Raw genomic sequence first — 24,899 nt, 5'->3', positions numbered from 1 at the left:
GGAGGGTGCATAACCAAAGGCATCCATCCCAACTTGGCAGATACTTGGTTTGCATGCTGGTTGACTGACACGCACTCAAATGGCCATTTGCACTCTTCACATTTGAGTGTGTTGTAGGTGTGGATTAAGAGCTGTTTGTACACTTGAAAGCGAAGTGATGTTTGATTTATGGAGCCTAATATATGATCAGCTCTGGCTGTTTGGTTCCACTAAAGGCTCATTCACCGCATTTGAAAGTTACATTAATGCTCCATTCTGTATTTCTCCACTTAATATTTCTCCTTAATCTGTGCAATATTCATTTAATGTCTTTTTTAAATTTTATGTAGGGTGTGGGGTTTTTTCATGTCAGGTCAGAAGAATCTACTGAAGCTGTATAAAACCTGTTCTTGTTCCATTGTGAACTAACCCTCATTAAATTGCAGATATCGATGAGTGCAAGGTTATTCATGACGTCTGCCGTAACGGGGAATGCATCAATGAGAGGGGGTCTTACCGTTGTCATTGCAACCTTGGCTACACTACAGATCTAACTGGCACTCTTTGCATAGGTAGGTATTTCATTATGGTGTATGTCTGTAAACTTTATTACTAAGAGCTGTCTTGAAGAAAGGAAATACAAAGATTTTGAAAAAGGAGAAAAGGAAATGGCATCCATTAAGAATGTTTAGGGGGTTTTGATTCCCTTCTGATATCTCCTGAGCATTTTGAAAAGCATGTTATCATGAATCTTGGTTATAAGCACTGAGGTATCTGGTTTTGCTGCTTCTAGATCTGAATGAATGTAACGAGTCCCCCAAACCCTGCAATTTCATCTGCAAAAACACAGAGGGGAGCTTCCAGTGTTCATGTCCGAAAGGATACATCCTGCAAGAAGATGGGAGAAGCTGCAAAGGTAAAAATCAAGAAAATAATTTGATACAGGCATTCTGATTTCACAGATAAATGCCAATAAGGACATTTAAACAATGTAAAGACAGTGGAAGTGGCCTGAACAGGACGGAGCTAGTATTTCCATTAGTTCTTTGATAATCTGGATGAGCAAGCAGTACATCCACAGGAGTTTTTGCAGGCTGATGGCTGGGGGTTGTCCCCTTCTCCCAAGTAACGAGCACTAAAACAAGAGGAAATGTCTCAAATTGCATCAGGAGATGTTTAGTTTGGATACAAGGAAACCTTACTTTACTGAAAGAGGGGTCAGGCATTGGAACAGGCTGCTCAGAGAGTGGTGGAGTCAGCGTCCCTGGAGGGGTTCAAAAAGCATGTAGACTTGGCACTCCAGGACATGGTTTAGTTGACAGGGTGGTACTGGACAGATGGTTGGATTTGGTGATCTTAGTGGTCATTTCCAACCTTAAAGATTCTATGATCCTATGGCAGCTGATCTTAAAAGACTTTGTAACCAATAGTGTATATGATTTGTCATGTTTTGGTTTAAACCGTATTGTTTTCAGTGATAAATGTATCTTAATGGATGCAAAGATGAGCATGGTTTGCAGAGCACTGTCCAGCATCAGCAAGAGTTTTAACCTGCTGAATAAGAAACAGCAATGCAGGCAAAATTTTGACATGTTCATTGTCATTTCATTGTGTCCTGGTAGCAAAGATTTGACTAAAGCCGCACAAGTTAGAGCAGCAGTTCCAAACTTGGCATGGGAAATGGCAGCATACTTCATCATTAGCACTTAAATACTTCTTTTGGAGGAACAGCATGCTTCAGTGCAATACCATTTTGCAATCTACCACTGCTTCTCATGAAGTTGGTGACTTCCCATTTATTGACTGTAGTGCGAGCAGGCATTTATTGTATAACAGCATCCTTCTGGCAGAGGAGAGCAGTGTCTGTATGTAATCCAGTGTTACCTTGGGCATGGTGAAGCTCCAAAGTCCTGTTCATTACATGTGGGCTTCCTGTGAGAGGAACTGGAAGCCAGAGTAGAAAGTGAAACATGGGTTCAAAAGCCTTTATTTGATATGCTGTTTATTTGCAATTACTTCTCTCTAAGTCCAGCTGAAGTGTCAGGTCCTCCCCAGGGAACTTAAGGGAAAGATGTTTTCTTGTTTTTTTGTTTTAGATCTTGATGAATGTGCAACAAAGCAGCACAACTGCCAGTTTCTTTGTGTCAACACTATTGGAGGTTTCACTTGTAAATGTCCTCCTGGATTCACTCAGCACCATACAGCCTGCATTGGTGAGTGATGTGGGAATGTAGACACCGATTCTGGATTTATTACTGACCCTTATTTCAGAAGTAAAGTAGCAAGGAGGTGAAACTGTCTTCCTGAGAAACCAAACAGAAACATGGGCCAGATTCGGATCCTGGTCTCACCAAAGCAGGAGATGCAAAGAGGCTCTCCCTCCCACCTTCCCTTGTTTTCATAATCTGTGTCTTTGAATTTTGCACTCACAAGATTCAGATGGTAAAAACCCAATTTTTAATTGTTGCCTTACCCTTTATTACTGTTGAGCAAAAGAAGTTGTATCTGTTGTAGTTCATTGTTGGACCCATCATGTCAAGGCTTCTTGGAGCAATAAGTGTGAAACATGCATTTCTGCAGTTGTCCTTTGAATGTGAACCCATTATATCTGTGGAAATGTTAACCAAAACTACTGCAAAACATTTTCTGCTTGTGGCAGCCTGATGATCCTGTTGGTATTGGTGTGAATTTGGGGTTGTTTGAAAGCTAGAACATGAAACTCCATATTCTTGGTGAAGTAAAGGAGTGTTTCCCTTTCCCATAGCTGCTGTTAGTGTTTTCAAATGAGAGAGAAGGTAACGTAAGCTCTCCTCTAGTGCAAAGCAAGAAATGGAGAGGGCAGTGGGACAGCCATGTTGTTGATGTTTCTGTACCTCTTGTCACAAGCTGTTCATTGTTTGCGTTGCTAAATAATCGTCTTCACAACAAGGAATAAAAAGTAACACTTGGGCTTTGGTTTCCTTCAGATAACAACGAGTGTGCTACTGAAATCAATCTGTGTGGGGCGAAGGGCATCTGCCAGAACACACCAGGAAGTTTTGTTTGTGAGTGTCAACGTGGCTTCTCACTTGATCAAACCGGGCTTAGCTGTGAAGGTACGTACAGCACACAGGGCGTTCAACTTGCCATTCTCTTGCTTTCCTTCATCTTCTCCCAGCTTTACTGTCATCCAAGGAGGGATCTATGGAGTAAGCACCAAAACCTATGGAGTACGCATGTGTTGATTGAAGTGGGGTGAGGTATGGAAACATAGCAACAAGGCAGTATTGCTCTCTGTGGGCCTGAATAAATAAGTATGTGGCAGGATGCTAAAGAAGTGGATAATTTCCAAGGAGACTTCAATTTAGCCTGAAATGTTTTTGTTTAAGCATGGCAAGTTCAGCGAATTTCTGTTGGATTTCTGAGGGACTCATTAAGGACAGGAAGTCTTGCATCTCCAAGGTGACCTGCTAAAGAGAAAGTTCAAGGGCTGCAGACTTTATTCCTCTTCGTCCTTGGAGCCTCTAGAGCCTCCTCCCAGGACAGAGTTTGATTTGCTTTGAAAAGAGATACCCTAGGACTCCTGTGTTGGATGCTTGGGTAAAAGCGAGGGACTCCGTGCTGTAGAGCTGGGAGCCTGAGGAAACCCTTGGGTGTCCCCTATACAAACGGCTTTGTGCTGGCTGCTCTGTAGCAGAATGCAAAACCTCTGAAAATTGTGGCTGAACTTGAGCTTTCAGTGCCTTTCAGCCTATTTTGCCTGCTGTGGAGCCAGAAATCCAAACCTGAAAGGCCTGATCTCCCACCATTGGTCAGGTTTTTGGAGGATCCTGAAATATACCCCTATAAATAGGTGATGTTTGAATATATATGGAGATTTGTTACATACTTTTCAAATAAAGCATAATTTGAGTTTCTCCCCCAAAACTCAGTGCTCTATCTCACCTTTGTAGATGTTGATGAATGTGATGGAAACCACCGCTGTCAGCATGGCTGCCAAAATATAATTGGAGGATACAGGTGTAGCTGCCCACAAGGATATCTCCAGCATTACCAATGGAACCAATGTGTTGGCAAGTCACTTTTTTCACTTCATACATTAAAATGCATGTTAACTCTGATAGCAGCACAAAGTAACGTGTGTTTTGTGTAATGAAGAAAGGAAATCTTACTCAGATGCACAGCAGTCTCTGCTCAGACCCAGATCCTGTCTGAGAGCTGATGGTGGGTTGAACCTGGCAGACACAGAACCACAAGTTTGGATGGTTAAATCATAAAATTAAACCTGTGGCCCAAAGCATCTAAAATTGTATTAAAATCCTACTTGATCTGTGCTTTTACCGTTCTTACCACAGCTCCAGGCAGGCTGCTGTGTCCAAGCCTGTCCTCTGTACAGAGTTAACCATCTGTCATATTTGAGCAACGCTGCTGCTTTCTCTAAAGATGCTTCCTTGTAGCTTTGGGATGCAGATCACGAGTCTGTATAGGACAATTCTGTTGTAAATAACAAAAGCCAGTGCTCTATTTATGTGAAGAAGTACGTACACTGGTGAATTCAAATGCTTATTTCTTCCCTATCTAAACTTTGGTTCTGTCCCAAGCCTCTGAGCCCTCGTAGATGGGGCTGCTCATGCAGAGCATTGATGCAGGGTATGACTTCAGCTGGCAGAACTGGGCTCTCTGCAGAAGTCATGGGAAAAGGCTCTGTACATTTTGGCAGCGTAGCATGTAGCACATTCAAACAAGAGAAATATGAATCATTTTTCCTCCAGTGACAGTTATGTGTGTTTTTAGTCACATTTAATGGGCTTCATACAAGCTAGTCTTGTGTGGATACCCGGAGATGTGCTTGATGACCTCCTTGAGAACAAAGGGCTTCATAGCTCTTTGTTTGGCTTGCTTTGCTTTCATAAACATAAAAATGCCTTTGCTTGTTATCACTGTGGTGCTCTAGGGAGGTCTCTGCTTTTAATTATGCTTACCAAACCTCCTGACATTTTATGCAGTCCTTGCTGTGACGTTTGCTTGCTTGTGCTCCAGTACTCTGTGCCTGTAACACAGAAGAGAACGAGAAGGGAGCACAAACAGATGGTGGGTGGAATATCAATTGAACTAACAGAGCTCAGGGTTAAATGAGAATTCAGTCTGCAGGAGGGTAAATAAAACGAAACAAACCAGCACTGCCAGGTCTGTCTGCTTGAGGACATTCTGGAATCTGAGAAAGTGCAGCTCTCAGTTTTGTGAAACACTTGGCTGCTTCCAAGTCTTCCTGGGTGACAGTATTTAACTGAGTGTATTCCCAAGCCAGGTACACAGCTATTGTAGCTTTTGAGCCCACTGACTGCTTTTTAGATTTCATACAGCCACTTATCCATTTCAAACTGCACAAGCACTGGTGTTCCCCCCACTGAAAGAAAGGCTCCAACCTCAGCACTGCATATCCTGATCCCCAGAAACTTCGCTGGGGGAGATTACACTGAGCACCTTGAGAGCAGGGCTGGTGCCTGGCAGCACAGCTCATGCAGAGCCCAGCAGCCCCTTAACTGTTATTTTTTCACTTTTCATCATGTTTTTTCTCCCAACAATCACACAAACTATGGGAACTGTCACATATATATGACCCTCACTGGTGTTGACACTCGTGCTGCTGCGTAGTGAGGCGAAGGATCGTCTCTTGGTGCAGTAACTCTCTGTGGCCCAAACGTGTGTTTCTGATGCTGATGTGACTGCTGTGTCAGGTATCATAACTACTGAAGCATCACTCTGTGGGCAAAACTGCTACAGGCCTGGGTAACAGAATTCAGCCCCAGGTTTCAATACCTTGTGCTCTCCACATGTTGCCATTGTAATGTCTGTAATTGTATATGATTAAGATACTTATCTGTATCTTCTGGGTGTACCACAGGGGAGGAATCCATGTAATAGGTTTTTCCATGACAATTCCTTCATGTTCTTTGGCAATTCCAGCTCTGCAAACAGTTTGTGTCTCTCTTAGCTTATTTAATGAAGTGTTTAGGGACTTTTGATGTTGCTGCAACACATATTTAGATAATCACTGAAGAATGCTTTGGTTCCTCCCATGTGTTGTGCTGTGTGTGACTGCATCTCCTGCCCAGGCAATTCTGTAGTGCACCATGCCATAAATCAGGCTGCAAGAAGCAAAGGGTTTGCTTTTAAACAAAGAACAAACAGCCACATTGTTTGGAAAAAAGACAATAATGCTCTGAATTAGAGTTTATTCTCCTGTAACCTGGATGCTTAGGTCAGAGATGCTGCTCTGTGTTTTACATTTATGCATACAGTGTCCAGGTGGCATTTCTTAGGCGTGTGCACACACATGCAATGCACATATGCAGTTGCTTTATCACAGAACACAGGGAACAACAGCAGTCAGAATGTCTCAAAGCAATTCACCACGTCAGACAAAAAGATTCAGACCAGCAACATTAAAAGAACTAGCCATTTACAGTAAACAAGCCTGAACTGACCTCCAACTCCTACAGTGCCGCACTTGGGAAGTTTGGAAAAGGGCTGGCTCAGAATGTGGCAGTCTTTTGTATCTACAACTGCTTTTAGTTTCACTTGACTACTTGTTCCTGTACCTTACCTATACCTTATATTTAAATGTGAGTGCATAGGGAGCAATTTTCAGTGCCTGGGAAAGGTGTTGGAGCTTGTATTCCTCACTCCTTTTCCTTTACTGTTGAATAGCAGCATGAGCATGGGATTACTGCACCAGATTGTTGGCTGTAGAAAGTTTTATTCTTCTCAGTTATTTCTTGAACAACAAAAAAAGTTGCCGCCTCTGGTTCTCTGCTCTCCAGAGCATGAGCTGACGTGGCATGAAACATCTTCTGTAGAGTAGCCCAAATGTTGCTCTGTTGTATGGTTGTAGTCATTGCCTAGCGACCGCTGCCTTAGCCAAGGGTGAGGCCGAGCCCGGTTCTCCGTTTCTGTCTGTCTGTCTGATGAGGCAGCATGTTTAGCAACAGCCAGGCACGACCTTTCTGAAGGGGTAGGCTGGACCACACCTGCAAGTAAAAGTTAACATGGTATGTTCTGCTTCTTTTCCAGATGAAAATGAATGTCTCAGTGCACACATTTGTGGAGGAGCATCTTGCCACAATACTTTGGGAAGCTATAAATGTATGTGCCCTACCGGATTTCAGTATGAACAGTTTAGTGGAGGTTGCCAAGATATCAATGAATGCGGTTCTGCACAAGCCCCATGCAGTTATGGTTGTTCAAATACTGAAGGTGGCTATGTCTGTGGATGTCCACCTGGTTACTTCAGAATAGGACAAGGGTAAGGGATTCTCATTTTAAACTAACAGACATAAAGGGGACATCATCCGCTCCTTTCTCTGTAGCGTGGAGCAGCAGAACCGGGGGGTTGTCACCAATGAAAGAGGGATTAGGACTGTGGAGGTGGGTGCTCAGGGGTTGGCTGCACTGGCTGATTTTGGAGATGAGGGAGGGGAAAGGTAACTGAGGGAAGGGAGCAACGTGGTTTTAATGGTTAGTGAAATTTGGTCTGGGCCACAGGGTTGTCGTCTTTAGGCCACTGCTTTCGCCTCTCCCTTGCGTACCCCGGCCGCTAGCAGAGTCCTCTGAGCTGCCACTCCTCACACCTCGCACTGTGATGTGTGGTGTGTCACTTGTCTCCTTTAAAAAAACCCACAACAACAAAACAAAAACAAAACCAACACCCCCTGCCAGCTCCAAAGACAAATGATATTATACAAGTGGCTTCACCCACTGGGTGGAATAACAATTCTGTATGCTCTTATGTTCCTGTATGTTCCATATTCTTCTGTGTTCCAAATGATTCATCTTTGAATAAATATCTGCTTTACCAAGAAAACCAATTTTGACTTGTCCCAGTGGGAGTGTTTGGGCTGTGCATCATGTAGGACCAAGCAACTCAAATGGAAAGCAGAAAGATTGTGGCTTAAAATTTAGAAGTGACTAAAAGTTTTGGGATACATTATGAAAGACCTCGCTTTTCAGATGTTTCAACAGTTTCTGAAAACTGGTCTCTTAATATGTTCCAGGTTGGATAACAGAAATTACTAACAACTACCCAGAGCTTAAGCCTGTTTTTAAAACTGCTAAATCCTGGCAAATCTCTCTCAGGCAAAGCCTCGCGGAGCGAGGTTCTTGTAAGCAGAGGTGGCTGCATTGTGACTCACTGAGAATTTTGCCTGTTGACTTCAGCAGAAATCTTTCCTAGGAAATGAGTGCAACATAATTGCTTTATTATTTGTAATCAGTCCTCCAAATTCAGCTTTCAGTATGATCTGTATCTCACTGGAATTAAATTTTAATGTCTTCTTTCCTCAGACACTGTGTTTCAGGAGTGGGGCTAGGCAAAGGTCAAGGACAAGAGCTTTCACTCAGTGGAGAAGTAGATGACAACTCCCTCTCTCCAGAAGCTTGTTACGAATGTAAAATCAATGGCTATCCCAAGAGAGGAAGGAAGCGCAGAAGCACTAATGAAACTGCAAATGAAGCAGAGGTAATTAACCCTTTTGGGGGGGAAAGGGTTTAGGGTTGTGTTCTGAAAGCCAGTCTCAGAAGGAGGTGTGCCAAGAGACTGTCCCACAGGAAAAATACACACACAGAGCAGGCCAATGAGCTGGTCTGTGTGTCAAGTAATCTGTGTGTGGGCTCTCTGAAGTTGTTCACTCTCATTAGGCAAGGGAAACCTCTGAAGCCCCTGCGTACCTATGGACATCAAACACTAAAATAAATGTCCATCCATCTGTCTAGAGAGCATCCTGCTCACCAGCAGAGCAGGCTCTGGATGGCAGAGCATGCCAGGCATGTAAAACATCTGTGGGACCCTGTGGCCAGGAAGGCAGGACACCTTGGTCAGGGGGATAGGGGCCCTGCCAGGCAGCGCTGTGCTGCATGTCCGGGGCTGGAGAAAACAGAACTCTCTCGCCCCGCCTGGGGAGCGCGGGCTGCAGCCCTCCCTGGGGCCGGTCCACACCCCTCAGTCAGTCAGTCAGTCACTCAGGTTGTCCTTCTGGGGCCGAGGCTGCCAGCAAGGCCATGCAGTGCTCAGCACTGGCCCAGGCAGCCAAGCAGGAGGCAGAGCTCCATCTGTCATCGCTGGGAAGGCCCCTGGGGACACAGGCAGGTTTCTGTTTGCCTCCGAGTGGGGTGACTGTGTCAGTGAAATGCTTGTTCTCTATTGTGATGGATGCTCACACAAGTCCACTCCTTCCTATCTGTTGTCATTGGCTGTTTTTTATTAACCAGGTACAGTGTGTGGTTTCAGCACATACTGGTTTCGGTCACACTGAAACTAGTCTGCTGTGTGACAAGCTTTGTCTTCATACAAAGGATGGGCATCCGGGCCTCCCTTTTCACTCATCCTTGGGTGTTCACAAATGATTCTCAAAAAAGCATTAAAAGTAAATCCTTCACCAAGCTCCCCCAGGTGGTGTTTGTTCTGAACTGATGGCAGCAGTGACACATGGTGTGGCTGTAATTGTTTGATCTTCAGCTGGGCTTCCAGCACTGCACCTCCCAGGAGTGCAGAAGCTGTGGCAGAAGCATGACAGTGTAATGTGTAACGGTGCTGTGGTCCCTCTTGCACAGAATTTGAATTCCTTGCATCACCTGGGGCGTGGTAACGCCAGTAACCAGCATGTAAGAGCAGTGTCACCACACCCACAGTCACTTGACTTATCTCTTCATCCAGTTGAAGGTGACAGGTGAAGGGAAGCAGCAGGTCATGGCGGGTCTCTAGATGTGCAGGTGTTTGTCATTCAGCTGAGAGCATGTGCCTGGATGTGGAGATGTGGCTGTTGCCCTCTCAATATAATAACCATGGGACACTGAACTCTAGTAAAATGTTGCCACCCCATCATGATGCTGAGCTAGACGTCACCTGTACAGACACAGGGGATTTGGAGCCTGCTAGCTGTTTGTGAAGTGCTCAGCTGATACAGGAGGCCAGGAAAGTGCTTTCCCCAGAAGGGCACGGATGTTTGATCTTATGAAAAGTGAGGTCACAAACTGTGTTCCCTCAGTGTGGTTCCATATGCTCTGTGGTTAGTGCTGGATTTGTCTGAGGTCACACAGAACTTCCTTTGCTTTCCAAATGAAAAGGTTACAGCTCGTATGCTCTCTGAAATGTTACCGTTCCACCATGGCTGTGTGACTCACGCACATGGGGCTTGGGGGGAGCACAGTTACCATCACTTGGAGGTGAGGGGTGATGCTGCTTTTCCAGCACCCCGCTGCACCCACACCCCAGCTCCATTCCTCTGTGACAGATGATCTTACAGAACCTTCTAAAAATTGTTTAATTAATAATGGACGAGCTGGGTAAGGAATGCTTGCACATGGGTGCATGTGAAACGCTCTCTGACAACGCCAACTAACATCACTTGTTCTTGTGCAGGATCAGCCAGAGCTGGAGCCGCCGATCAGTCTCGCCAGCTGGGATATTGAGAAAGCAGCAGTCTTCTCCATCAACATCTCGGATCTCAGTAACAAAGATCGCATCCTGGAACTGCTTCCTGCCCTCACCACACTGACAAACCATAACCGATATTTAATTGACTCCGGAAATGAAGACGGTTTCTTTAGAATCAATAAGAAGGACGGGATAAGTTACCTTCATTTCACAAAGAAGAAGCCAGTGCCAGGAAACTATTCACTACAAATCAGTAGTATTCCACTCTATAAAAAGAAGGAACTTAACCAGCTTGAAGAGAAACATGACAAAGACTACCTCAGTGGTGAGCTGGGAGATAACCTGAAAATGAAAATTCAGATATTGCTTCATTAATTCATCAACCAAAGACCAATTAATTAAACCAAAGATAGATAGGTAGGACTGAAATTCCTCCCAATCAGATTCTCCATATCATAGGTACAATCTTACATGAGTACATGTGTATGAATGAGCACTATTATATTATTACATAAACAAGGTACAGGATGAATACCCTAGCTCAAAACAACCACTTCCTCAGGCTTTTCAGTGTAGCTGAGCTACTTTGATATGTTGAATCTTGAGAACTGGGACTTTTATCATTGGAAGTTGGCCACTGATGCTGAGACACGTCATCATTTCAGCAGAGGTACAAGAATGTGCTTTTCAACTGATGGACAGCTCTATTTTTGTAATTCTTAAACTTCGCTTCTCCAACTACAACTTACTAGGTCAGCCATTTATGATATCCATTTGGTGCTAGTAAATTTTCAACCTAGATTTATAAATGCACTGTAATATTTACACAACTTAGAAGCCAAAATTGCCATTATTCAGTCTAAATACTTCAATCAACCAAAGTTAGCTCAGTAGTTTATCTCAGTTATGCCTATAATACATTACATGTAAATTAAGTGTGTGTATACTGTAATCATGCTATTTTTATCAATGAAGCATTTGTAAACTAGATTAATAATACCCTTAATGTGAGGGTTTGTAATGGTGCTTATAAGACCAACTACTTGTTAACTGTATACACAAACCTGATGATAAAGTTTCTGTGACTTGCCAAAATGCACTGAGGTCAGTAGGGACCATTAAACATTCTCAAAAGTCAGATGACAATCAGTGCCATCCTACGCCATGACATTATGTAACGTGTCAAGAGTACCCATAGTCATTCATATCAACAAGGGTTCAATGTCATAAATGTCACAATAAAACAGTTTTTTTTTTAGTTTATTCTGTGGCCTTGTGTTCTTGCAAAGAGTGTGTAAGCTGCACTGTTATGTTTCAGGCACTGTCTGTAGGGCTGGTTGTCTCTCTGCGCATAGGTGACGACCCCTTGAAGGTGGGCTGCTGCCAGTCCTTCGGTCTTCAGGTGAAGGAAGAACAGAAGAAACACAGAAACCTTCACAAGTCTAAACAGCAGTGAACCTCTCCCAAATTACTGTGCGGCTCGAGAAAGCAACTTAGAACATTTCTGATGACTTGGCCTGTGTAATCCTGTCAATAAGTAACTGACAGCCAAAGCAAGCAGAACTGGATGTTAAATCATTATACAGAAAACACATTTCATTAATTTGAGAAACCTTGTTTGCTAAAACCACCTTCAGACGTTCCATTCTTTTACCCTCACTTCAACAGCTGTTGTCAAATAACCTGAGACTGACAGCAAAGGGCTGATCTGATAGCAAAAGCCATCGCAAGCTGTAGCTGGGTTTTAATATCAAATGAATTATTCAGTGATGCATGTGTTCTTGTATGCACAAGTGCTGTAGTGTATCTTTTAGCAGCAGCAGAGCATTGTGCTGAGGATTGATGCTATAAACTCTGGAAGAAGAAATAAAGCAAGCAGTGTCCCTGAAACTGCTGACTGGACAGCACTGTCATTGGTAGAGGGCACTTACATCAAGCTGCAACAGCTTTGGAAGGGAAATGTACTGTAATAATTCACCCCAAATTGTATTATTTTCTGTAATTAGATTTCAGCTCTCTTTGATTTCTTCTGCCTAGCAAATATAAAAAGGAGCTTGTGCATAGGGTTACTTTGATATTTTTAATAGACCGTGTCTGGATTTTATTTATCAGTGTGCCAAAATGTTGAGCAGTGTATTTTTTCCACATGTTGCGTAACTATGGCGAAATATAATCAGAACTTTACAGTTGTAAGTGGCACTCTCATTTCAGCTGGTTGGGAGTGGTTTTTAGTGCCAGTGGCAGTGTGTAACATCCTACGGTTTATCGCTGTTTGTATGGTTTGAGTATTTTCTCTCCAGCCCATAAACACTGAGAAGAACTGAGAAGTGTGATTTCAAAAAGACCTCTCAGGATTCTGTCAGGTAGAGTTGGTTTAGGACTTCAACTGCCGTATCATGCCAAGTGTTCCTGGATTGTTTTCCAGCAGCCCCAGCGTTGCCTGCACAGTCCTGCAAATTGCCTTTGTTACGCCACGGAAACAAGAAATCTTCACAGCATCTCTTCTGGTGGTTTCAAAATGGACAGCCCAGTTTTGCTCTGATGGTTGGGCTTGATGGTCTTAGAGGTCTCTTCCAACCTTAAAGATTCTATGATTCTGTGCTGTATTGAGCTGCACATAGAAATCCCTTTTCTTGCCCAATGATTCAACCCTTGGCAGCAGTGCCCTTTAACGGGTATGTTGTCTTTGCCCATCAGTTGTAGCTGCTGTATGTGTTCTGTTAGTCCCAGGAGCTTGCATTTCTGCAGTTTCCTGAGAGTCTCAGTGGGCACAAAGGCTGCATAATAATACTGCATGAAAAGGTGTTTTGTAACCTGCAGTGTGATTTAAAACACTTCCCTGTGTTCGATTTGACAGTGGAATCCCAGAACGACTCGAAGTGCCACGCAGAGTGAAGCAGAGGTTTCCATTCGAAATTAAAGGATATTTTTAAAATTCAAGGAGCTGGCAAAATCTTTAATTCTTTGCAATAAATGTGGCTTCCCTCCACTGCGACTGTGTGTGTGACTCAGCATAGGCGCATGTGTGGATAGTAAATGCAGCTTTGGTTAAGAGTTTAACAAAGATGGCTTGTTACTGTACATCTCAAATCATTCTCATGTTGTGTGTTGTAACAGTATCTTGTAAACTTGACAGCTGACGTGTATTTTGGCAGAAGACAACTGTTTCTACAGTCTCCCTTTCAAGCTGACTTTCAAAGGACCTGAAGTGTTTGCTTTCTTACGGCAGGTCCCAAAGGGTCACGCGCAGGTTCTCTCTAAGATAAATATCCTGTGCTGCGATTCAAGTTCTGCTTTGTGCTCTGGAGGAGCTAATCTGGTCAAGGCTTCTCAGCGCAGACTGGCCCGGGCTGTTTGGGGAGCAGGACGCCATGGCTGTTGCTGAACAGCTGCCTCCACCTTCCTGGGATGGAGTTTGGACACCACTGGTCTCTGTCAGCACCACAACAGGTAAGCGCTGTTCAAGGCAGCTTCCACCAAACCCACTGCTCTAGGCCGAGCTGGGGGTGGTGGCACTGGCGTTGTGGAAGCTGCTTCACTGCTTTAGAAACTGACACTTGCTGTGAAAGAATTTTAAGGTTCCCCTTTAAGCCAACGCTGTAGCTGAACCAGGCTTTAAGCCTCACAGTGCTTTCACAGATCTGGTGGCTCTGCCAAAATTAGCAAGGCTAACAACCTACGTTGCACTGCAGTGCTGCACTGGGCAAGGAGATAACAGCTGCTCTTCTTGCAGCTTCACTGCTGTGACAAGCAAATCCTGATTTTCAGTTCTAGAGAGGAAGCCAGAGTTCAGCAGACAAAGAGGCCAGGGCTGCCCGAGGAGCTGCAGGAGCTGCTCAGCCCTCTCAGTGTCCTCCAGACAGGTAGGACAGGAGCTAACAGGACTTGCCCAAAGCTGGGGTGTCTGGGCCCAGGATCTTACCTACTTCACTTTTGCCCCATGACAAGTCTTTAAGCTATTCTGCTTTGGTTGGCTTCACACTTGCAGGAGAGGCCAGCAGCTGAGGCCAAGATACGACACACAGCAGGTTAATCCAGCAAATCCAGGTTGGCAGTGTACTACTAGAGCGTTCGCCCAGAGTAAGCCCTCACATTATCACTGTGTTGGCAGAGTAACACTCAGCTAAAACTGTTGTGTTCAGAAAATCCCAGAGCTTCTAGTTGTTGTCCATGGCCTGCGTGTTTGGATTCCTGTAGAAACCCAGGCAGCCCCTGTGTGAGCTCTTGCAGTTACCTGTCCGTGCGGAGGGGCTCTGCTCGCAAACTGCAGTGGCAGCCTGGGCCTGAGGCATCATGCTGACCTGCAGGATCACGGAGGTTCTGGATGCTCTGAAAGCCTCAGACAGGGCAAGCAGACAGCTCTAATGTGGGGCAAAATATGCAATCAATTACACTAATTAAAATGCAAATGATTGCAGAGGTACAGTAGTAGCAAGAGGGAAAGAAAAGGGGAGGGGGGGGGAATGCTGCAGTGGCTCAGGACCAAAACCCCCCAACACATGTGGCTTCTGCTTCACTCACAGGTGCTGGTCCTGCAGCAGCCCTGGGGCTGAGCACTGCTCCTGGGCTGTCACTCGCAGGGTCCTGCACAGGCGCTGCTGTCAGAGCAGGCAGAGGCGCTGCTGGTGCTGGGAAGGGGGAGGCAGTCAGCAGCAGGGTTCTGTGCTTCGCCAAGGTTCTTGGTGCCCCTAGAGAGACTTTGAGGGCAATGCCTGTTCCCTCTGGAGCGGGCTGTGTGCTCTGGTTTGCCCAAAGATGAGGCCATCTTCCTGTGCAGCAGAAACCTTGAAGATACTGATGACTTCAGCTCTGAAAAATTCCAACAATCTACTTCTGCTGTCCTGAAAACTTGCCAAACATTTCACACCCTTGTAACAAATGCTTTTGAGGAATATTGCACCCAAGCCAGCTCCTCTGTTATGAGCTTCCCATTTTGTTCAGCAGGGGAACCTCAAAGCCAGAGAGGTCACCAAACTGTTTGGGTTTGTATTTCAGGCTCTCCTGTTTCCAACATGCCCTTGTGCGGCGCAGGGATGGCAGGGAGCGGCCGCGGAGGCTGGGGCTGTGGGACCAGCAGGAGCACACTGGGCTGCAGCTCTGTGTCAGTGCCAGGCAGTCCAGCGTGGGCCCTGCCTGCGAGTCAGCATACAGCTGAGCCCTCAACCTGCTGAGACACACGCTCCTATGTGCGTGAATGTAGAAAGGTGGCTTTTTTAGAAGAAGGTAGACAGACAACTATACCTCAGTGCTTCCAGGCTGAAGTCATACTGTGCTAAACCTCTGCACAGTACCCAGGAAGGGCTTTTTCTCCTTTCCTCTCTTGGGCTGGACCCTTCCCTTGCATGTGGCAGCGGCACAGGCCCAGGCCTCACCCTGCTCAGCCCTCACATCTGCAGGTTTGTTTGTTTGTTTATGAGCTTCTCTATGGCTCCCAGGACTGTAGGATGTGAGTGCCTTGCAGAGATGTGTGTTCAGCCTCGCTACACCCATGTGAGGTCGGGATGTGTTTGTCATCCTTGTTTTACAGGGCAGGAACTGAGAACCAGATGTTTTGATTTGGGAGAGCCCATAGGCAATGGCTGTTCCGCCAGAAGCATCCCTGAAATACAGAGGTGTTCCTGGAGAGAACAAGTTGCCACAAGGGCTTATCAGCTGTGACAGCCCTGGCAGGCACAAAGCCGTGGGAACTGCCCCCCTGCACTAAAACGTGTCCCAGTCTGATGTAGTCCCATGTGGTCCCCACACCCTTCAGAAAGCTGGGGCATGGCACTGTGCTCCAGCATGCATCCCCTGGGCTGGCTGCCCCGGAGGGACCCCGCATGGGGTGCTGCCACTGCAGATGCAGCAGCACCAGTTAAAAAAAATAAATTAAAAAATGGAGTGACAGTGCCTGGGAGTTTTCTGCTGGAAAAGAGATTTTGGGGAAGCGTCCAGGTCAGCAGGCTGCACACAGGTAATCCAAAGCGACACTGCTGGTGAGCAGGACCTGGGCTCTGCCAGCTTCCCCGGCTCGTCTCTGAGGCTGCTGGATGAACCAGCCAGGAAAACAGGGCTACCGCTTAGTTTTCTTTGGAGGTTGATTCTTTATTCCTATCATTCCTGTGTGAGGTGCCTCAGGGTGATTTTGGTTTTTTTCTCTGTGACAACCCAGGAGAAAATCTTTTTCCCTAAGCAGCCCATGTGGGACCCAGCATGGCCGTGGTACAAACTCAGCCCGCCAGCCTGGACAGGTCGCAGAGCTGCCTGGACGTTTTCACTTCAGGATGCTGGGTATGCTCACAGGTCTGTTTGAATGTGATGTTGTTATAATCATAATGAATACTAGAACCGTGAGAAATGTCTATAACCAAACCCAAACCAGGTGAAACTCCCCTGATTTTTGGGTTTTATTACAAACTCGGGGCTCAGGCCAGGTTTGTCGAGGTTCATGAACCTCTCTCTGAAGCTGGGCTCAGTGTCAAGCAATCCTGGGCCAAGTTTCAGGCAAATCCGGGCCAGCTTTCAGGCAAATCTGGGCCAAGTTTTGAGTAAATTTGGAACAAATTTTAGGTGAATAAGAGATGGTTTATGATTTTAGGTTGAAACCATACAAACTGTGGACTCTTTGCTTGGTTTCAACCTGTAACCAGGAAATCTTGGCTCTTTAGCTGAGTTTCACTTTGATTGTGAATTTCGACTGTAAAAACAGAACAACCAGAGCAAAGAGCTCTGAGTCCCAAGAACAAACCACACAGGAACCAGTTCACAGAGTGGGAGCCCAAAGTCCTGCCCCGAGCACACACCTGTGATGCTGCACCAGCCTGGGGTGTTTTCCCCCACTGCAGGCGATGCCGTGCGTGTCCAGCCGGCAGTCTGACACGGCTTGTGCTGCCCCAGTGAATCTGAACTCTTAATTTGAAGTTGCATGTGCCATTTCCAAGACTGGAGTGCACTGACTTGAGGTTTGGCTTAGGCAACAAAGCTCCAGCCCGTACTGTGCGTTTGCATTTTCAGGAGTAAATTCAGCAAAGGGATCTACGCAGGGGAACAAGACCCACAGCCCTCATCCCCACGATGCATTTAAACACAGCTCACATCTAAGCCCATGGTGGGGAAACAGACTTTGTACCTGAACTGCTGAGATTCAAAGCCATGTGGTGCCAGCTCCAGCCTGGGGATGCCCAACAGGGTTACAGGTTTTGGTTTGCCAGTCCTGTCAGCTCTGTCACAGCACCTTAAAGATAGAAAAGAGCTGAAAACCCTTCTCAAGCAGATTTCTGTAAGTGCACACAGGCACTTTAAAGGGATCTCCAGACATAAACTTGTCTTTTTAAATATAAAAATATATATCATCATTAAACCCCTTGATCATGAGATTCTTTTTGTGCCAAACATAAACTGTAGATGGAAAATATTTGAGCAGGAGCTGGCTTAAACTATCAGCAAAATATGAACAGCTGAATTGGGAATATAAGTGCTGAGTCCAGAGAAGAAGGTGATAGCACAAGTTGCTGCTGCTTTGAGAAACACGTGATAAGAGGGATGGGCAGGAAGAGAGGAGGAAGGTGCCAGCACAGAGCAGACGAGGATTATGAAGGGAACCATACTGTCAGTCTGTATTCACATCAGTGCAAAGCTGAAACAACAGGAAACTGGGAGAGAGGAAAAAGGGAATGAGCGACTCTGCAGCACTGGCTCTACAGGGCAGCTGCTCAAAAGACTTTTGATGTGAATCAACAGCCATCTGCCCTCGCGGTAGCCAGCTCCATGAGGCCTTCCCGAGCCAGCCGGCAGAGTTTTCACTCTTGGGGTACAGCTGTGGTGTGACAGACCACAGGCCAGAGCTGGAGAATCCCAAGTGGAGACTCGGTCATTAGAGTGGCTGTATGACATGGCAAATGACATGGCAAATCTGGGGTGAGGGATGGGCAGAGGGCGTGAGGAGACCTGGCGTTTTAACTTTTAAATGATGTATCATGTCTGTGTGGCATGGATTGAGACTGAAAGCACAAAGGCTGAAAAATATCTGCTGCACATTTCTCAGAGCAAAGACAAGATGCTGTGTACCAGGAAACAGAACTGTATTTCAAAAGTTCAGTCTTCAACAAAGCCAGTTCTGTGTGAACCTGCCCATTATGCATTTGCCCTGTAATTTGATTATGTCATTCAGGAGACCACATTTGTTAAAGATCACGTTACCCATGCACATGTCTACTACACACTCCTATATCCCAAAATATGCTGGGAACAAGAGTGTTTTCTGCCTCACAGCGACAGCACAGATAAAAACATGGGAGGAAATTGTGGGTCCCAATGTGACCATGAGGCCCAGGTTGAAGGCCAAGTCTGGCAGGAATTGCACAACCTTCTGGTGAAAAAACCCCTATTATTTGTGTTGGGCTCATTTGTGCTAACAAACAGCACAGTCTTGAGTTCCCCACAGACCCGTCTGGAATTCTTTAAAAAAACCCAGAAAATTGGTAATGGATTTACTCAGGGGGACCTCTCCACCACCCCCAAAACATTAAATACCTCCTGCTCTGTGTGATCTCTAACCAGGAGCAGTCTGAACACTGAGCATCAGATGGGAAGGCAGGGCAAAAAGAGAAAGAAATGCTGCTGCATTTAATGTCAGCTGGACCCCTGTCCCTGCAAAATCTGCAAGTACCCAGGCTCTGTTTGCTACGAGCCTCAGCAGTGCCAACAGCCTGCCCCAGCCAGGCAGGAGCACACTCTTCAATTCTACTGCAACAACAAAAGTCATGAAATGATAGCTAGTCTTCCTGCCACGTCTGAGATCCTGTGATCAATGCTGAAGTGCTTCAGCACAGTCACATGTCAATAGAACTTGTCTGCAACTTGTGCAGAGGGAGCACTATACAAGAGGCTTTCCCGCATCTGCTCCAGAGACAGAGCTCACTCACATGCACAGAGATCAGCTACAGGCCTGCAGCCAGTCACTGCATTAAACACAAACAGCATCCTCAAGGCACCAGTAGTGTGAAGGCAACTGAAGCACCTCTAACTGCCAGGCAGAATATGGATGTTAATGCACAGAACTACGTTCTATGTGGGCATGGATCCTGATACCAGTTGTTGTCCCTTTTTCTTTCCTTGGCAATAATAACAGAAGTGAAAGCCAAGAGTCGGTTTGTGTCCATTTACTCTAGATGTGTCCAGATCTGCCCTTCCTGAGTCGATCTCTTTAGCAGCAAGGAGGTTTGGTGGAGGGTCACTCTGCTTATGCCTCACCGCTCCAAAGATATGTCAGCGAACTGATCTCTCGTGACCCAGGGTCCTGCTCCCAACAGTTGGATTATGTTTATAAAGTGAAATAAGAAAGATGATGGTTGATCAGAGTAATATAAACTATGGCATGGAAAATGAATTTTGAATGAAATGCACAGATAAATCCTGTATCCTCACCAATACCCTCTCTATGTTTCTTATCCCAGTAATTGAGACCATGTGTTGTGCTGCAAACAATAACTATGGGAAATTACTCATGATTCGTCCTTCATAAACTTGGGAAATGAAAGTGATGGGAAGTATGATCATCTTTTTTTTTTTTTTTAATGTTAACAGCTCTAAATTATTAGGGTGGGAAGAAAATGTCAATAGAACATAAAAGTGCTTTGTATAGTGCTCACATTTGCTCATACTTTCAAATCCACTGTGGCTTATTAGTTCATGGGAAAAATGACAAAAAGGAATAAAACCCAGAAAATGAATCCAGTATCAACATCTTGCCTCTATAGTAACAGAGAAATTGTAACTTGTGGGTAAAAAGTGACAATATTAGGAAATGTTTGTTGGGCAATTGTTGCGATTAACCCCCTCCCTCACCTAGTACCTCCAGCTTCCCATCAGCCTGACACATTCCTACAGATTAGAGAGTGCCTGTTGCTCTCTGCTGCTCCTTGTATTAGGATCCTGGAGCTAGTGAGGCCCTTAACCTCTGTGTCTAGAGTTTATTGCTCAGCCGTAAAAATTCTCCCAGGGCTGAAACTTGACAGAAAAATATCTCTGCCTGGGAGGAGTTTCTGTTTGGTTTGAATTACTTCAGCTCTTTTCCACTTGCAGTAGGACAATGGAGCAGGATTCCCTCTCTCTCTCCTCTTTTTTAATTTTTAAATAAAGTGCACACCCTGCCAGGGCAGTACACATGGCAGGCAGCACTCAGACCACAGCCCTCTCTGCAGCTGTAGCACAGGGTCAGTGCTGGCCACTGCAGCAGTTTCCCTGCCCTGTGTCAGGCCAGACTTCATCCCTTTGCCTGCACAGACGCTGGCTCAGACAGTGGCTTGTGCAGCCTCTGTGCCAAGGCTGCTGAGGGCCAGCTTGGCCATGGTGCAGGCTGGCAAAGTCCACCCAGCTATTGCTGGAGGGCCCAGCTCGCTGTGATCTAGAACCACCCTGGCCACACCTCCACGGGGCTTCTGGCTTTTCCCAGAGCTGCTGGCACGTGTGTGGGTCCTCCCACGGCAGAGACACAAGCCAGCCCCGCTCGGAACCAGGCTTTACAGGTGGGTTTCCCAGAAAAAAGGCTTGGCCCAGGGAAGCTGCTCTCTGCAGACCCTGGCCCAAGCCAGTGGATTCATTTCTAGACACAAGAGTGCCAGCTATTACACTTCTGCATGGGCTGGCTGGGGGGCTGGTGAATCTATTGTGCCAGTCCACGCTGTATGACTGAAGTCCGGCCCCACCCAAGTCAGTGGCAAAACTCCCACTGATTTCACTGGAACAAGATTTTACCCTGAATCCTCAAAGTGCCTTGGGATGTCCCCATGCTCAGCACAGCCATCCACAGCTCCAGCAGGAGGAAGGAAAGCAGAGAGTGAAGGGCCCTGGTGCTCCCTCAGCTGGGCCTGGGTCCTGCTCAGACAGATGTGCTGAGAATATCACTCTGGCAATCCCGACAGGCCTGGGTGTGACATAGGTGTTGTGCAGCTGAAGGGGCTGACGAAGATACTTTGGCACAGAAACAGAACTTTATATGTCAGTGGGGTTTTGTCCTGAGCTCTCAGAGGGCCAGAGCACAAGTAACAAACAAATAAAAATTTCTATGGATGGAGAGATGTCCCAGCCGCCCAGGAGTGCCTTGACCCTGTGCCAGTAATCCAGCCCCCACAGCCACTTCTCTTGTGTGCATTTAATTGACTGAACAGCTACTTAATATCAGCCAGAACAGCTTATAAAATTAAATGTTATTAAACATAAGGGCAGACTCATAATACTGGCCAATGCTTATTTCAGTAATGATGCTATGCTTGCCACTCCACAGGTCTGACCTGTCACTTGAGAACTCAAATGACCCGTAACATGTTTTATCCACCTATAAATTCAGGCAGGTTCATTAGCTATGTCATATTCTGTCCAATTCTTTTACAACCATTTAATTGCTTCCTGCTCACACACTTCCCCATCACCCAGCACATATGACCCCTGGTGATAATATTTTCCATCTACCTGACTAAATGAACAAGTAACATCAGCACCTTATTCCAGAAAACAGAGCTAAGGAAGTTAATTGCTGTTATTTAACTGCTGTTTCTCAGGTTTCTTCTCTTTTGCCAACTGTCTCATACCTTACCATTTGCTAAGCTGACCAAAAGGTTTTCTCATTTTTGCCTTCAAGCAACTTCCTTTGACAGCTCCTTTAGAGACACTCTCCCACTGATCCAGGTGAGGTCATCTCTAAATGGTGCTGTGGGATTTCTGGTATCTGGCACTCTTTCAACACTGATATTTCAACACTGATTGGAGTCCAAATCTGAAACAAGAGCAGCCTGGCACCCTAAAGGTATGGCATGTGTGTGGATTCTTTTGATATCTCAAAAGCACCAAGACTCAGTCACGTTTAGTTCTCACAAGGACAGAGCATTGGTATTTTATTTCCCAATTTGCTCCTTTGAATACAGTTTCTTTCTGGGTTTTTACTGTCATCTCACCACTTGTTTCCTGACATTACATGGCATCAGAATCATTGCTCTAGGGAATGAAATTGTGCCCAGAAGCATGTTGCCTAGCCTAGCATGTGCACTCCTTCATGCTTTTTCCACAGTACCTCGTACCTTTGGGTCAGGAGAAGTAGGTATCAACAAGCCAAATTTCTTTTCAGGAAGGATCAAAATAGCAACTGATCTATTAACTCTCAGTACTGTGGGGTCTAGTATTACACACCAAAGAAAAGGCTCTTGCTTCTGCTCCTTTGCAGAGCTGGCAGGAGGAGACCCTGTTCCTGCAATCTGCCCTGGGACCTGATTTAAATTCTTAGTGTCCCCTGACCTTTGGGATATTAAGAAAGGAAATGGTTAATATCTATGGGTGCTACATACAGGTGTGGGAAAGGATGAGCTGTGCTTATGACACTTGGAGCTTGAAGGGCTCAAGTAACTGAATGGTTTATTTTTAACAGCTGTATGAAGTAAGTCCTGCTGGTAGCTCTGAAGTCTAGAGGTAATTGCAAAGTGTGACAGGTTAAGTAGAAAGAGACATATTCTATGAAGTCCAGGGTAAGTACATGCAGCTCCTGTGCTCCTATCATCTCTGCCTGGTTTGGGAAGCTGAATGTGTTTATTCACTCATCTGGAGCAAGAAAAATCTCCTTATCCCATAGAGTGGAAGTCTGGTGGTGTTAAAAAATTACCTGTTCCAAAATTAATTCATTTATTTACAGATACCACTAGGATGAATTGCAGAATAAATAAAATTCTAGTTGGAAATATGATAAGCATTTTCAGATGGATAAGATAAAACAATATAGTGAATTCAACAGCTAGCTAGAGAAATAACAGTGCACGATCTAAATTCTTCACTGATTACTGTGTATATCAAATAGTAAGAAAGATTGCTGGTATTGCAATATCCAGAGAAGGATAATCTCCTGTAAAATAACTTTATAGCTTAGATTTTTACAGTTTAATATTTAGAAACCATTTTCAGAAAGCAGAGTGTTACAGAGAGGATTAGCAGCCCTAGCAGAGGGTGGGCAGACACTCAGTGAACTCTTCCTGCAAGTTTCCAATCAATGAATTCAAACAGGTTTTTTTTTATTTTGCAGCCATTTGTCTGGTATACCAGCAGGATACCTAAGGGATGGTTTTAAAACTTTGTCATGCAAACCTTTCCTGCTTGGTACAAAAATATCTTTACATAACCTTGGGAAATTACATAAGCAAGAAATGGCTGTTAACAGCTGCAAATGTTTATGTGGCTCTCCTGTGCAGGAGGACTCTGGCAATTAGAGGTAGTTAGCAGAAGGCTGGCTGGTGTGAACATCTGCAGCCAATAATTGCAGCCTGTTCTTATTCCCCTACTTTCCAAGGATTTCTAGTATTGTTGAGCCGGTCTGGTGAAGAAAATAGGATCAGCTTGCTTGGGATTTTGAGCTACTGAAGAAGATGTAAGCAAATCCTGTTTTCTTCTTGTCTAAGCTGCTGTTATAGCTGGAGTAAAGTCTCTCTTTGCAGGTTATGAACCAATTGAGGTGAGATTATGAGAAATAAGCAATGAGTCATGTGAAGCTTAAGTTCTAGGAACAATTTGAAAGACCTTTCTAGCTTAGAAAAAGACTAATATGGTTTTCTAAGACTGAAGTGGTTTCTCTGGAAAAGATTTGTTTTATCAGTAATGTACTGAGGGGGAGGAATTGTTCTTATCAATGCTGCTGCTTGGATTATGGGCTGAAAATGCCAAGTGAGAGTGATACCCAACCTGAGAATGACACTCCTCAGTCACAGCAAGGCAAGTGATGCTCTGCAGTGCTGAGTCCTAGCTGCTCTCCTGTTCCCCACAGCTGGGGAAGCATCAGTGGTGCAAATTTCACTGATAAACTTGAGAGGGCCCTAATGTCTTGGTACATCACTGCAAGTTGAAGGTTGCAGATTCCCTCTTCCTTTTGTACTATGCCTGGCTGCCAGATGAGGATTTAGTACTTATTTGTGCCTTGATAATTAAAGTGTTTGTGATACTAAAGGACAAATCATCCTCCCCTGGAAATTAAGTACTCATGCTACAGCCTCCTGATCCTTAGTGAGTATTACATTAGTCAATTTGTGGCTAGCCCAGTAACTCGATAGCAGGGAATTATGTAGTTATGTGGGAACTCTGGTTTTTGGAACAGGCTGATGTTCCCAAGCTCAGCCCCAGCACTGCTAGGGTGTGTCATCTGTCTGAGGCACTGAGTTGAAAGAAAAAGCTGCGAAGCCACAGTCTCTGGTGCTTTCTGCAGGACAGAATAATGCAGCAATACTGCACTAAGGTAATAATAGGGACAAACAGAACCCTTTCTACACCAAGAACTTTCCTTTGTAATGAGAAGCTGGTTGGTTAAATGCTGATACTATGTTCAATTGATACTATGTTCAATTACCTATGTTACTAATGACTGTTGTAGACACAGTAAGTCTGAGAGAGGATTTGTGCTGACCAAATGTCCTGTCTGCATCTTCAACTTTAGAGGCTTTACAGGATCCAGTATAGGTCAAAGATTATTTCCTTTCTGTGGGATAATGAGTGAAACTAATCC

General features: G+C 45.2%; 1 protein-coding gene across 2 annotated transcripts in view; it reads left to right on the top strand.

The window, feature by feature from the left end:
• FBN1 (fibrillin 1) overlaps positions 1-11,621 on the top strand; it is a gene marked incomplete at its 5' end in the record, with an annotated part of 146,244 nt that extends 134,623 nt beyond the window's left edge. Inside the window, 8 exons of one of the 2 annotated variants that reach the window (XM_084267944.1) lie at positions 426-551; positions 773-895; positions 2,076-2,192; positions 2,946-3,074; positions 3,912-4,031; positions 7,033-7,264; positions 8,302-8,476; positions 10,376-11,621. In XM_084267944.1, coding sequence (XP_084124070.1) covers positions 426-551; positions 773-895; positions 2,076-2,192; positions 2,946-3,074; positions 3,912-4,031; positions 7,033-7,264; positions 8,302-8,476; positions 10,376-10,765 — 1,412 coding nt within the window. In that variant the 3' untranslated portion in view covers positions 10,766-11,621. The remainder of the gene's footprint in view (positions 1-425; positions 552-772; positions 896-2,075; positions 2,193-2,945; positions 3,075-3,911; positions 4,032-7,032; positions 7,265-8,301; positions 8,477-10,375) is intronic. The other variant, XM_084267945.1, reaches the window with a different exon arrangement.
• Positions 11,622-24,899: the final 13,278 nt, after the last annotated feature.

The sequence above is a fragment of the Gallinula chloropus genome (assembly GCF_964237585.1).
Source record: "Gallinula chloropus genome assembly, chromosome: 9".
Taxonomy (NCBI): Eukaryota; Metazoa; Chordata; class Aves; order Gruiformes; family Rallidae; genus Gallinula; species Gallinula chloropus.
Note: the sequence above shows the minus strand (reverse complement) of the source record. Positions and strands in the feature narration are given on the sequence as shown.